Genomic DNA, 15,073 nt, shown 5'->3' with positions numbered 1-15,073 from the left:
CCCACATTTCTGTCTATTATTGCTTCCAAGGATTTTTGTCACTAGTTTACACACTAAGCATCAAAAGTCAAGTCTGGTAACAATGTCCACCATAACTTCCTACGAGTTCTCCAAGCCATTTACTGAGGCTGAGAATACTTTCTGGTATTTCTAGCTAGAAGAAAAGGGCAACTGGCAAAAAATAGATTTGTAACTTCTTGCCGAGTTTTATCCATAACAGGATTAATTCAAGGAATTGATTGATTTTGTATTGTTTTGAAATTGGCTTTTCTTCAGGGTGTCCAGATTTGATCATTTTTATTCTGAAGGCATTTGACTTCAGTGTTCAGCCCCATGCCAAATGTCATGGATTAGTGAGACAATGGATTACATTGCAAGGCTGTCATCTCCAGGTACTTTAAATCCTGATATTTAGTGGGGCTGGCAAAAAGAGGACTGACAGGATATGTATATGCTGTCATATATGTAAAGTGTGCAATAAAGACTTGTTGACTGTTGAATGGATCATACTTCTTTAAAGGGAGCTTTCAAGTGCCTTGTAATTTACATGTTTACAAACCATGACTGTAGGAATATGTGCCAACGAATGAGACCCAATCCCACAATCTAGATAATAGTGGTAGAACTATACTAATACTACTAATAATAGCTTATAGCAGGAAATCCAGTTATACTTCACATCATTTCTTATACAAAGGTTGTCTATCCAGAAAGATGTCTGTTCTTTGTCAACATGAGAGTTCACGTTTGACATGAAGAGACTGCAGAGTGGTCAAACAAATTCTAAACTAAACCACTTTGCAACAGGTTCAAATCTTTGATTAGCCCTGAATCAGTCTTTTGAGGGTCCTTCAGAAGAGTACTCTTTGGCAACTCTTACTCAGAAAAAACAAACACAAATATAAACAACATTCAGGGTAAAAAACTAATAACAAATAATGAAACCAAATATGGGTTGAACCTCTTATTTGTGGACTATTTAGACAATAGGTATTTCTAAGAGCTGGTTTGGAGCAAAATACTGGGGCTCAGCCAGAACCTGACCAACCTTTAGAAAATGAGGTTTGAGACAAAATTTACCTGGGCATTTTTTCCACTGAATTTATGAAATTTACCCTGATACTGCTGAGCACACTATTAGTTCTATGACAACTCAGTCCTAAAATTCTTTAAATCTGCCCAGGAACAGTTTATCTAATAAAATGCAAACTTATCTATTGCCCAGTTTAAACTTGGTGCCAACCCATTGAGACTTAGGCATTCTGAAGCTACCATTAGAACTATAATCTAATTGTTCCAATTCAGACCCAAAAAGCTGAAGCAGTATAGGGAAGAATAACAAATTCCAAAATATTAAAAATAAAAAAGGCATAAACAAGAAAAAAATGGAAGCAGAAAGCAGGTAATGGTAAAGCACGAACTACATTACAGATGAAATAATGAGCAATGGATGACAATAATGTTGACATTTGATTCAATTTATGTTTACGAGATAAACCTTTTGTATACTCATTTTGTTAAAAAAAAAACCAGGCTCACAAACCGCCACTATAGTTTTTCTTCCTACCTGTAGGTTTTTTAATCTTTTCTACTTTTTTAGGCTCTACTTTAGGTTCTTCTTCTTCAGGCCTCTTCCTAAGAACTTTAAAGACAAAAAGGTTTATTTGTAAACCATGACGTGATCATGAAGATGAGGTTGAAGTTCACACATAATGTATAAAGCACACAGAAACAGAGAGCATGCAACTTAGCACCCTGGAATGTTTGGCTATAGATGGGAACTTAAAGCAACCCAAAAGTTCCAATGATCATTAGTCTTCATCCATCTAATTAAGTACTGGGGAGATAAAAAGACTCCAGTACTATATTAATTTAAGTGGTACCACATTCTAAAAATATTTAAAACATTAATTTCCGAAAGATTCTTAATAGGTACTAGTGGTGTTTGTATAAGGGATACAATTATAATAGATGCCTTGAGAAAAACTTTCTAACAGGAGTTCTTAACTTGGGACCGTGAAAGTGTTTTTAAAAAAATATTTTGGTAACTATTTCAATATCACTGGTTTCCCTTGTCATCTTATATATTTCATTTTATGTATTTAAAAGTATTATTCTGAGGAAGGGTATATAGACTTCATCAGATTGTCGAAAGGATCTATGCAGAGGTGTGCTGATAAATGTTTAAAGACCAGCTCTTGGAGGGGAGGGATATATGTGTGTGTATATGTATACACACATACACATATATATGTATATAGTCATATGTGTATTTACATGTATATGTACAACACTTTTAAGTTTAGTCTGTATTATTAATATTTTTTCCATCACTTTCTTAAGTCCAGAGACAATCACTAAACCTGATTTGTAGCATTTGCCAATTTCAAGGTGTAAATGCTCACACCAAAAAATTTTAAACTCCTGGACCCGTGACAAAAAAAAGTTAAGAACCCCTGGAATAAGGAGGCATAGGACAATACTATGAAAAATTCCCCTTAGGCCTTGTGTTTAACAATGTGCTGTTAATTCAAAATTATTTTACAAATATGAAGTGAAAGTTAAGTATCTAGTATTATTCAGACTAGATTTAGTGAACCTCTGTCACACTTTAACACTTACATATTAAATTAATGGCTAAACATTTCTAATTGAATGCAACATTTTGCTCTGTGGATTTACTTATAAGATGCCATCATTAGAAATAATATGTTCCTCATTGTTATTATTATTAGTTCATAACATTATCATAAATTTAGACTTTAATTTTAGTAAAAAAAAGGTATCCTAATATCATAAATTTAAAAATATTTTGAAAGTCCACAAAGATTCTGTCTCCCTTAATAATTTTAAAAAGTTTACATTTTGTAATAATAATTTCCTTCATGTCAATTTAATTCTAATTAATTTGAAATATCAGAAAATTGTTTTTAAAAAAGGACAGAAAATCTTTGTAAGCTTTCAAGTCCAATATTAGAGTTCCCCAACTTGATATGATGCTGAATATACTATACCGCTTTTCAAAATAACTTCTTCCTTTGGCTTAGGTTCAGGTTCAGGAAGTAATTTTCGAATTTTCTTTTCACCAGGTGCTTAAAAGAATATGATTGCAAATTATGAAACTATTTTAGAGCATTAAAAACCCCCAAATATGCTCAACAAAAAAAAGTTCTCTAAATAAATTGTTTAGCTATATATCACCAAGAAGCAATTATGGCAAACAAATATAATTGACATGTATAATAAATATTATTATAGTTTACATTGTCATTTAAACTTTTCTCCTAAAAATGTCCATTACCTAGCCTTACTGTGAAATTTCAGGCACACAAAAAATTGGAAATTACATAAAAAATGAATAAAGGTATACATTAACTTTCTGAATTTAACATAAAATTGTATGTGTATGCACCATAACGCAATGTGGTGGGATCTGTAATACCACGCACAATTTGTCATTGTTAACTTTATTAAACTTCCATTTAAAAGGGCTACTTTTATGTTGCAACTAGGGTGGAGGTGACTCTGGACTTGTACCCCAAGGCTGAGATAGCTGAATGAAAGTTGTGAAGGTTCTACTAAGCTTAGCAAACTTCGAGTATGGTAGAGGGGACAAAAGTTACTTGCTGACTAAAGACCCATCCAGGTATAGAGCTAGGTATAGGGAGATTCATCACCAGTGAAGTGTTGAATATCAGGCAATGAACTATAACATCCCTCTAATGGCTAAAATTCTGTGTTCTAAAAGTTCTTTGTTATGAAATTAGAATCACTGACCATGACATGAATTCTGAATTTCTGTTGGATATTTGCTATTTCAAGCTTCAGATGACACATTTCCCATTCATTAAAAAATACTTGTGATAAAAAGAACCTCCCTTCATTTTTAGTATAATGTAATTTAAATATACATAAAGCAATATGTAAATAATTATTTTAAAAGAAATTATTTATAATAAAATTAAAATACTTTTCTTAATGTCTTATAAGTATATATTTTTTAGACTTAAAATGAATTTTTTTATCTATGATAAAAACATATTATCGTTTAATATCTTTTCATACAGCTTGATTTGTAACTCTTTAACACCTAATCAGTTTCATGGTGGTAAGCAAAATGATTTTATTCAAGATAGAGTGGACTTAGAAAAAATGCATTTTGTCGCTTCTTATAATTCACATTTTGAGAGGTGAATTTTATACAATATAAATTCTTCCTATGTGATTATTTTGTTGTAGAAATATCACTGAGTTCTGGGAATCTGATTCATTATATACTATCGTAGTGGCCCAAATAGTTTAAAACATTTTATAAAACAGTTTTAATGCCTTTTGTGAAACATCATTATCCACAATTTACAGATAAGAAAGTATTGTTACAAAGTATTTAAGTGACTTGACCAAAGTCATCAAGTGACTTAGTGGTAGAAGTAACATCTAAACCTTCAACCCTAAAGACCTAATTATGTTCATTCATAAGAAATACCGTTAGTTATATTTACTGTAAGTAAGTGTAACTTTATTTTTATTTCCTCTATTAAATGGGGGAATGTAATCCTCTACTCAAGTCCCATTCTGATGCCTCATTTTGGCATAGAGACTACCAGGGGACAGACTCTGGAAAGCCCTACAAAGCAACAATAACTTATCTGAGGACAAACCTAGTTAAAAGTCAAAGAGCTTTATCACCAGGAAGCTGGCTACCAGATGATGTAGATTTTAATCATAGCAATGCATGAAACTACCTAAGACATGGAGGGAAAAGTCCCCTACCAATGAAATCATGGCTCTATTGACATAATTTTTACCATTTCTTTTAAAAGACTTGTCTTAATTTTATTTATGAATACAATTCTAAAAATGAAAAGCAGAGCAAACAAAGAAACTCTTAAAATTATTGATCTATAATTGCACTGGCCTTTTCTGAAGACTAATCCATTTCAGTTTGTTGCATTTAAGAAATATTTGTGGAATGAAGAGGAAGCAAATTAAATATATTTCTTAAGAGAAATCACAACACAGTTGAAAAGATCCATCTCCCCCAACTCAGATATTTATAATCTTCAGTTATGCAAAAAGAACGCTTTTGCATTAGTTCCTATAACTTTTGTTAAAATGATGGTATAGAGGTGAAAACTGTAACGATTTCTATCAGTTTGAAAATCATCATTTTCACCTGGAACATTTCTTTCCTCTTACTATATATGTCTAGTCATCCAATGGAGGCATATTAAGTTGAGGATGTGTATATGTCTATTGCTTATACAACTGTTGGAAAATCAGGTCAGTAACCCCCGTGACTTTTTGACAGGAATGCCACAAAAAAAGGAATGAACGGATGATGTTGGCGTGATCATTATGGGCACACAAAGCAATATGCTGTGGAAACAAGAGTTCTACAGATACAAGAAGAGCAGAAAGCATGATGGAGGAGTCTATATATGAATATATTTTCCATAATGACCATACAACTTCTAGAGACGTAAAATAAGAAGACTAAAACCATGATACCAGTGTATCTGTAATGCATATGAATATATTTTCTGCACTGACAAGATACCTTTTAGAGGAGCAAATTCCACCTTTTCTGGAACTTTTTCTGGAGGTTTTTCAGGAGGCTTTTTCTTTACAACGGCTTTAAAGAAGATAATTGGATTTTAATAGTTGCATTTTGAAACTTTTATTCAGAAGAGATTTAAGAAAAATATCCCAGCCCCAAGAATATATTTTTATCTTTTTTTTGCTAAGAGCCACTCAATGTTAAGAGCCATTAAGAGGTGCCAAAGAAGATACAAAAAGCATTCAAACCATCAAGATATTTAGCTTTATCCAGAATTAGAAATGGAAGGTTAAGTTCAAGATTGTTTCAGGAAGATTATTTTGATCTCTTGTAGAAAGTATTAAAGTCTGAAGGCAAAATTTTCTCTTTAGGTATGTTGTATATTCCAGGTTAAGACTTTTGGCCTAGTGAGGCAATGGTTAATGAACAAATGAATGCCCCTTCCAAAGTGCCTTGCACATAGAAGGCACATAACAAATATTTGTAGAATTAAATGGAGCTAAAAGTCCTCAATTTAACTTGTATAATCTGGCTGATTAAACTTAAGTCTCCCATTATTGCAGAGGTAGAATTGAAATAAGCTCTACTATCCCCAACTTTTCCTAGTATTCTAGGCTGAAGACAAGAGATTATGGTAATTATTTTGCTGTTCTTTGGCTTCATGTCATCAGGAAAATGGCAAAAAAACCCCATATTTAACTTCGATTAAAACTTTGGCATTCCCTTCCCTTGCTCTAAGGCCAATCTGCTATTCATTACAGTTCCAAGAACAATTAATTCCTCATTACATCCTCATTCATTTAGTTCAGTTACTTGGATTTCAAGAAGGGTACAAAAATTCTATATAATGTCACTGGAAATCTATCTCTTCTGCAGATAGGCAAAGACAGGAGAAAACTTAAGACTGTCAGAGAGGCGCAGATATTTTCAAGTATACCTTTAAAGTTGGTGAGGGAAAGGTCCCTCCATAATTGGAGTGATTTAGTCTGAAACATCTCATAACACTGCATGAGACAATATTCCTAGTTTAGTGTGCTTCAATGTTTAAAATATGAAGGTTAGTAATCCTTTCTCTTTATGTAATTGCTCTCAAAAATTCTGATATATATATATCTATATATATCGATATATATAGATATATATCTATATATCTATATATATCGATATATATAGATATATATCTATATATCTATATATATATAAAATTGAGACGTATTATAGAACTTCATAGGGAAATCAAAGAACAAAAAGTAGAAACGAACATTTAACGGATTAATCAATGAAAAAGCTGGGACTAGAACCCAGAGGTCCTGCATGATCTCTACACCATCTCTCCTTTTAGATAGCCAGATTATCACTACGGCATTAAAGTGAAAGCTGGATAACACCGTTTTGTGTTCAATAACAAGAGCCTTTGCATGTCTTTCTGAAGTGACTAATGAATACTTAAAAGGTTTATGGCACCATAAAAATATTTTTCCCTTATGAAAGTTTGGAGGGATGTAACATTCTTTAAAGAACAAAATTCTGCCTTTGGGATGAATCTCTCAAAGCTGTGCTGCTATGAAGGCATGAAACACCTCAAAGATTCCCATACACATTCCTCATGCTCAAGGTCACAACAAGTAGGCAAACAGGCTTGGAAATCAGGCAATAAAGAAAGACTTTAAGAAATTAGGATGGAAAGCTCCAGAATCAAGATCATATAAGACAAATGAAGAGCTTGTCTAAATACTCTTTGCATCAAATATTTCTTGATGGGCACTAGACAATGCCTATTTCTTCATTTGCTTTCAGGTCAGCAAGATTAGCGAGCTTCAGAAGTCATAACCATACCTACCTCCCACTTCCCCAATGTAATGCTATTTCTCTTGACCCCATCTCTGTAACACTTTAATTGTGTATGTAATAGTCTACCTAGTATTACTGTTATTTGATACTTCCCTCATTCCTTTACTAGATTATAATATATCTTCCCAACCCATGAAGCAGTTAGCACAGTCCATTGGGTTTATGAGGTGCCTATAAATGTTTTGTTTTGTTTTTCAGAAGGAAATTAAGGCATGAGCATTAGAAAGGGCAGAAAAGCACCAGATTTGGTTTAAATAAGCAATGAGTAATAATGCTTGAGAGAATACACTTCCAAAAGAGTGCACGGTTTTGGAAGCACTGCTAAATTCAATTAGAAGTTTGGAAGCAGGTTAAGAGTGCTTTGAAAGTCAATTGCCTTGGTACCTTTAAGCTGGGCCATTTGTTCTTTGATTTCTTCCTTTGGTGGAAGAGGAGCCCGGGGTGGTGGTTTGAATTTGGGTTTCTCAGGAATCTTCTTTTCTGGTTCAGGTTCTATTATTTGAAAGAGTATTATTGGAGAGTTAGCAGGTATATATGAAGGCATGTCAAGATGAGAAAAAGATTCCTTCTTATTTATGCATAACATAAAACAAGTAACACATTTCTATACAGAAAATGAGAGATAGAACAGACTTTTCATGACACAAAAAACATTTAGATGAGCCACATTTGACATGAAATATACTGTACAAATGACACTGAATTATAAGAATTTAGTGCACATTCAAAACAACAGTATCTCAAGAACAGATCCAATAAGACATACGATATGGTGGCACACTATGAAAAAGTTTCAAGATGAAGAAGATTTATGGGGGATGGCATAGGTTTAAGCCTAATGATCTGAATACCTTTCACGGGTATTTCTTCAGGTTCTGGCTCAGGCTCTGGTGCCACAGGCTCAATCTGCTTTGTGATTTCACGTTCTTTAAAGAATATTGACAAGGGATATAGGATTGTCAATTCTGAAGACCACTGTATTAGCACAATTGTCTTATGATTTTATAAATACTCACAATACTTTGTCTTACCCTTCCTTATCCCCTAAATTAAGAAAATTAGCTACAAACTGACAGAGGGTGAAAAAATTGTTTCCTTCCTACAAAGTACCAGTTGTATAAGACACTGAGATACAAAAACCATAGTTGATAATCACACATAAATAAACACACATGCCCATAAGCTCGTAGAGTTGCAAAGTCTGTGTAAAATATTTTTTGCCTTGAGACAGAAATCTCCAGAATATTTTTAGACTTTTCTCTCTGCTTTTATTATTTATTTTGGCTAGGCAATGGGGTTAAGTGACTTGCCCAGGGTCACACAGCTAGAAAGTGTTATGTGTCTGAGGCCAGATTTGAACTCAGGTCCTTCTGAATTTAGTTAAGGCTGGTGCTCTATCCACTGTGCTACCTACCTGCCCCTATTCTCTCTGCTTTTAAAGACTGATGTATTTATTTTGTGTGTTCTGAGGAGATAGAAAATATAATGTACAACTAAGGATACCTTAAACATTTGGCTTTTCAACAATTTCAGTTTTCCCATAGTGGTGGTACAGATTATACTTTTCTGGTCTGTGGGAATCATTTATCTATCTGACTATTATTAGCTACAAATGATCATATTCATTGTTCTAACTCTAATAAGGTCATAAGTATTTCAAAGAGAAAGTGATTAATTAAAGAGAAGACTGGACTATTTTGAGATTTACTATCATAAGATATACCTCCCTCTAAATACTTTGACATTCTTAACACAAGACTTTACATAAGATTTTTTAAAAATACCTTCAACAGGAGGAATCTCCTTCCTACCAATGGTTATGGATGCTTTTTCTTCATAAATAACCTCTTCAGGAGACTCTTCCACTTGAAAAATATGATTTTACTTTAGAAGGCATCCAAAATCAAATCTGCTACAATTCTTTTAATGTTATGATGCAAAATAGCAACCTCACATTCAAAACAACGCCCCTCCCCCCAAAGAATCTCTTAGGTTCCCAGAATTCACGTACTGTCCACCTCAGTACAACAAGAGACAATGAATAAACACAAGACTCAGTTCTGTGGTCAAAGATACATAAGAAGGCAACTTGATGGTGATCTATTCATGACTTAAGTAGTAGCTCTGGGTACCTTGGACTGGTGGAACTTCTGGTTCTTCAGGAACAGCAATAGGGACTTTCTTCTCTGGGACACTTATCTTGGGTACTTCAGGCACTTTAAAGATATTAATTCCTCTTACTTTTAAGAATTTAAAAAGTACTCAAAATTCTAGAAAGTTCAGATGATGTAACACAAAAGAAAGCTCTCGGTCTGACATGACATCATAGGACAACATTCCACAGAACAACCTCCAATATGACATCAACAATAGTAACCTTTCACCTTCATTCATTCACTCACTCATTCATCAAAGTACTCCTTGCATTATGCCATTATGTTCTTATGATAGGTGACTTGACAGACACAGACTCATAATTTATACAACATAAATAAACACTCAAATGATTTGTAACTGCCAAAGAAAAAGAGAGCTTTTTTTCTTCATGGCATATACCTTTAGCTGGTGGAACTTCAGGTTTTCTGGTAACATTGACAGGTTCCTTCTTTGGTGGGACAACTTTCTTGAGTAATCCAGGCACTTAAAAGATATTAGTTTGTTGATGTTGTTGTTTTTAAAGAATTCCAAGAATTTACAAAGTGTTAGGAAGACAAAGAAAATCAGATTTACTGGGACAGGGTTAATATTAACTGGGACAAACCAACAGTATTATTGGCCACGAGCAGAAAATAATGACATAAAGAAATTAAATCATACAGAATAACAATAAACACAGTTTATGAGGTTCTACCAGACTAGCAAAGATTAGAGGAAGAGTATGGGTTTTTTTCATCATTATAGCAATAATAATGCAGATACCTTTAGCGGGTGGTGCTTCTGGCTCCTTAGGAACAGGAACTTTCTTCACTGGGACAATTTTCTTTGGTGCCTCAGGTTCTTTAAAGATATTAGTTTCATTTAATTTTTGAAATTTGAAAGACATGGGAAATATTTTGAAAAAAGTGACACAAATTTAGACAACATATTGATCATAACACACATTGCATGTAACACAATCAAGGAAAATGATGAAATCACAGACACTATCACGAGAAGGGCTAAGTATTCCCCATCCCTCCTATCTCCCACCCTCACCATTAACCCCTTTCTAAATGTACCTTTAGCAGGTGGAGGTTCTGGTTTTTTGACAACAGGCACTTTCTTTTCTGGGATGACCTTGGGTACCTCAGGCACTTTAAAGACAAGAGTTTCTTTTAGATTCAATAATATTTAAAAGCTTCACAAATTATACTTAACATCAGACTTAGAGAACCAAGACAGTTGCTGATAAATGGAAGGACGGCAAACATGCACATTGTCTGGGTAGTGGCCTCATGGTTAAGATGGATGAGTAATATCATTTACTCTACATTCTTGAGTATGAAACAACTTTCACCAGTTTTTCCTCCTTATCTTTTTAAACTTTAAATTCCAGGAAGGCAAGGAATTTATCTAAATTTGTAGTATCTCGCTTAGAAAATGCCACTTGGCTCTGCACACTGTAGGTGGCTTAGCAGATGTAGGCTAAATTAATTTAATTGCTGAACAGAGTGGGCTAAATAGCTTTTTTGGGGGGCCAGGCAATGGGATTAAGTGACTTGCCCAGAGTCACACAGCTACTGAATAGCTTTTTATAGCCAATAACATCTAAAGTTCAGGAATCAATAGTTTTCGTGCCCTTCCTGATATGCCTTAATACTAGTGCCCTCCCTCTGAGTTTATCTCTAATTCATCCTATGCATATCTTATTTGTACATAGTTGTTCACATGTTGCTCTCCCCATCACACTGGGAGTTTCTTCAGAGCAGGGGCTGTGTTTTGCTTTTCTTTGGTGCTTAATAAATGATTGTTGACTTGACCATGCAAAGAGGCAGAATTCTCTTTTATTTCTTAATAGAAAGATAAGCAGTATTTTTCTAATGGAGTCAAAGATTTTCCCAAATATAATTAGTATTGGCTTATACCTTTAGGTGGTGGTGGTGGGGCTGGCTCTTCAGGAATGGGAGCAGGTGCTTCCTCTTCAGGAGCTGGGATTTCCTCTTCAGGTTCTTCTACTTCAGGAACAACTTCTTCAGGCTCTTCATATACTTTAAAGATATTAGTTAATTTTAATTTTATCTTTAGCTGTTTTTCAAGTTAACATACTATAGCAATAGACACAAAAATGCCAACCACACAGTTTGTAACAATGTCAAACATACAGTTATACATATACACACATACACATAATCTCATATTTTATATCGGGAGAATCACATCATACAAGAGTTTAACATTTGAAAGCTGAATAACATCATATGAAGAACTGACATTTTAAATTGAACCAGCATTTTGTCTTTACTGGATTCCCCGTTTCTTTAATAACCACCACTGATCCAATCAAAAACTTGAATTATCTTTGACTCCTCTCTTTTTCTCTTTGTCCCTCTCTCTCTCCTCACCTACATCCAATTCATTGTCTATCCTGTTATTCTCTGAAATATCTTTTGCACAAATAATCACCTCTCTGCTCCCTATTGCTGTCACCTAAGTTCAGGTCTTCATAAACTCTTACCTGGACTAGACCACTATTAATAGCCTTCTAATCGTCTTGCTTTCCAAGTCTCCCTTTCTAATTCTTCATACAGATGCCAAAATAGCCTTCCTACCAATGGTTTACTTTTAATTTGATTAAAAATTGAAAGCTAGCCAGGTTGGTGTGTACTTTACTTTTTTCTTATCTGCATGAAAAAATATCCCTCTTTGTAGGTCATTTTCTCATTCATACCCACGTTTTGCCCTCTCATTCATACCTGTCATCCCCTCCTCTTTTATTAACCACTGTTTATATTAGAGAAATCAGGTTTCATTTTGGTCCCTAAGCTGTACTCTGATTATTCTGATCAGAAAAACCAAACTTACAGGGCTGGGAATTCCCAGAGCTAAATAACAGAACCAACATGAGACAAATCTTTAAGAAATCGTTAAGCAGAAACAAGAGAAAAGAAGAGGAATAAAGCTCCAATTCTAAGTATTCAGAAGCAGTAAACAGATATGTGGGCCCACATGTACCTTCTGGTGGAGGAGACTCCACTTTCTCGGGAACAGGAACAGGAACAGGAACAGGAACAGGTTTTTCTTCAGGCACAGGTTTCTTTGGTACCTCTGGCACTTTAAAGATATTAGTTAATTTTACTTTGGGGCACTTGAGAAATATGTGACATTAACATGAGTAGGGTTCTGATTTTGTACAGCTGCCTAGGTAGCTGATCCAAAGACAGGAAGAATTCGTAACTAAAGGGACAAGTCTGCCACTGGATCAGGTCAAAAAGGGGAATGAAAAGAAAGGAATGTGGATAGTAAAGAATAAAAAAAAATTTCATTCGGACTTATTAAAAGTTGCTGAAGGGATAATAAGGGTTTTTTGGTCATATCATTCAATTTTTTAAAAATCCAATTAAAAATTATAAACATAGTATCAAGAGTACTGAGAAAAGAAGGTCTGATACAAAACACATAAATTTCAGGGTCAGAAGAGAACGATTTTCTTCAAAGTTATCTATGGTCTATACCTTTAGCAGGCGGGGCTTCTGGCTTTTTGGGGACAGCCACTGGTACTTTCTTTTCAGGAACAACTTCTTTGGGAGGTTCAGGCACTTAAAGATATTAGTATTTTGAATTTTAGGACTTATAAAGAATCATATTTACAGAAGAAAAAAAAGTAATTTTTAAGCCCACAGAATCCTCCTCCCATGTCCTTCCCCTCAAACTCAAAACCTTCCCAACAGAATTATATATACCTTTGGCAGGTGGGGTTTCTATCTTTTTGGAAACAGGTGGGGGTATTTTCTTTTCTGGTACTACTTCCTTTGGTACCTCAGGCACTTTAAAAGATATTAGTAGTTTTAAAAATCAGTGTCTCAAGAAAAAATGGAAAAAAAACCAGATATATTTACAGGACATAAAGATGTGAAGAACATTATTAGTCATGATAAGTACCTTTTGCAGGTGGTCGCTCGGGTTTTTTGACAACAGGTGGAGGGGCTTTCTTTTCTGGGACCACTTTCTGGGGTGGTTTCAGCACTTTAAAGATATTAGTGTTTTCATATTTTAGAAGCAGTAAGATAGGTAGGAAACAAAATAAAATCACTATACACAGCCTTTTAAAAACTGGTGGTAAGCATCATTTTCTGAAGGTAGGTTTCTTAACCTGGTGTTGAACATGAAGTGGTTTTCAATATATTTTGCTATACCATTCCAGTGTAGTTTCTTTGGTAATCCTATGTGTTTTATTTTATGCATTTAAAGACATTCTGACAAAAGAACCCACAGGCTTCACTAGACTGCCAAGGGGGTCCAGGACCCACAAAAAGAGTTAGGAATCCTGACTGAATTTGAAATAGTTGAGCAAGACTCACAAGTACCTTTGGGTGGTGGAGGGAGAGGCTCAGGCTCTGGTTCTGGCTCTGGCTCTGGCTCTTCATATACCTCCTCTGGAGTTACCTCTGGAGTAATTTCCTCTGGTTCTTCATACACTTTAAAGATATTAGCTAATTTTACTGTTAGAATTTACATAGAAATTACAAAACTATTTTGGCAGAAATTTATTCTCTAGACAAAAAAGAAAAGACAGGTAGACAGACAGACTTTCCTTCCTAATTTGGTCTGTTTTTGCCATGTACCTTCAGGTGGTGGAGTCTCTGGCTTTGGAGGAACAGCAACAGGCACCTTCTTGGCTGGGACAGTTTCCTTTGGAACCTCAGGTACTTTAAAGATATTAATATATTTAGGTTTAGGAAGACTGAAGACAATGGATGCTGTGAAGCACAGTCATATGCAATGAGTACGTTTAGCAGGTGGTACTTCTGGTGTTTGGGGGTTAGCTAAAGGCACTTTCTGTTCAGAGACGACTACTTTGGGAGGTTAAGGCACTTTAAAGATATTAGTACTTTTTATACTTATAGTAGTTACAACATTCACTGGAAACACACAATTTCCCTCCTCCCCCAAATATCAGAAGGTAAGACATTCCTCATCCAGAATGATTGGCAACTGATACCTTTAACTGCTGGGGCTTCTGGCTTTTTGGGGACAGCCACCGACACTTTCTTTTCAGGGATGACTTCTTTGGGAGGTTCAGGCACTTTGAAGATATTAGCGTTTGTACATTTAGAAATGGTGAAGACAAATATAAAACATCAAACAGTGAAGCATGAAAATGTTTTTAAGCGTGGATCTTTCTGAAGCAGATAAGTGTACATAAATACCTTTAGCAGGTGGGGCTTCTGGTTTTTTGGGAACAGTCACTTTCTTTTCAGGGACAACTTCTTTTGGAGGCTCAGGCACTTTAAAGATATTAGTGATTTTATAATTAGGTGCTATGAAAATCAGTAGGAACACCAAAAATATTTTAAAGAGATGAGATAAGCTTCTTCAGAATTAGTACAATGACCATATATACCTTTAGCTGGTGGCACCTCTGGTTTTTTAGGGACAGCCACAGGCACCTTCTTTTCAGGGACAATCTCTTTGGGTGCTTCAGGCACTTTAAAGATATTAGTATTTTTACATTTAGAAACTAAG

General features: G+C 34.7%; 1 protein-coding gene across 1 annotated transcript in view; it reads right to left on the bottom strand.

Annotated features, from left to right (window-relative positions):
* Nucleotides 1-15,073, bottom strand: part of TTN (titin) — a 329,039-nt gene that overhangs the window by 131,104 nt on the left and 182,862 nt on the right. Inside the window, 12 exon segments of the mRNA XM_078146156.1 lie at nt 1,568-1,642; nt 3,015-3,092; nt 5,561-5,635; nt 7,796-7,903; nt 10,630-10,704; nt 11,476-11,598; nt 12,563-12,661; nt 13,063-13,146; nt 13,490-13,573; nt 13,915-14,049; nt 14,173-14,307; nt 14,550-14,633. Of these exon segments, the coding sequence (XP_078002282.1) occupies nt 1,568-1,642; nt 3,015-3,092; nt 5,561-5,635; nt 7,796-7,903; nt 10,630-10,704; nt 11,476-11,598; nt 12,563-12,661; nt 13,063-13,146; nt 13,490-13,573; nt 13,915-14,049; nt 14,173-14,307; nt 14,550-14,633 (1,155 nt within the window).

The sequence above is a fragment of the Phascolarctos cinereus genome, unplaced genomic scaffold (genome assembly GCF_003287225.1).
Source record: "Phascolarctos cinereus isolate Bilbo 61053 unplaced genomic scaffold, phaCin_HiC Scaffold_726;HRSCAF=1367, whole genome shotgun sequence".
Classification (NCBI taxonomy): domain Eukaryota; kingdom Metazoa; phylum Chordata; class Mammalia; order Diprotodontia; family Phascolarctidae; genus Phascolarctos; species Phascolarctos cinereus.
Note: the sequence above shows the minus strand (reverse complement) of the source record. Positions and strands in the feature narration are given on the sequence as shown.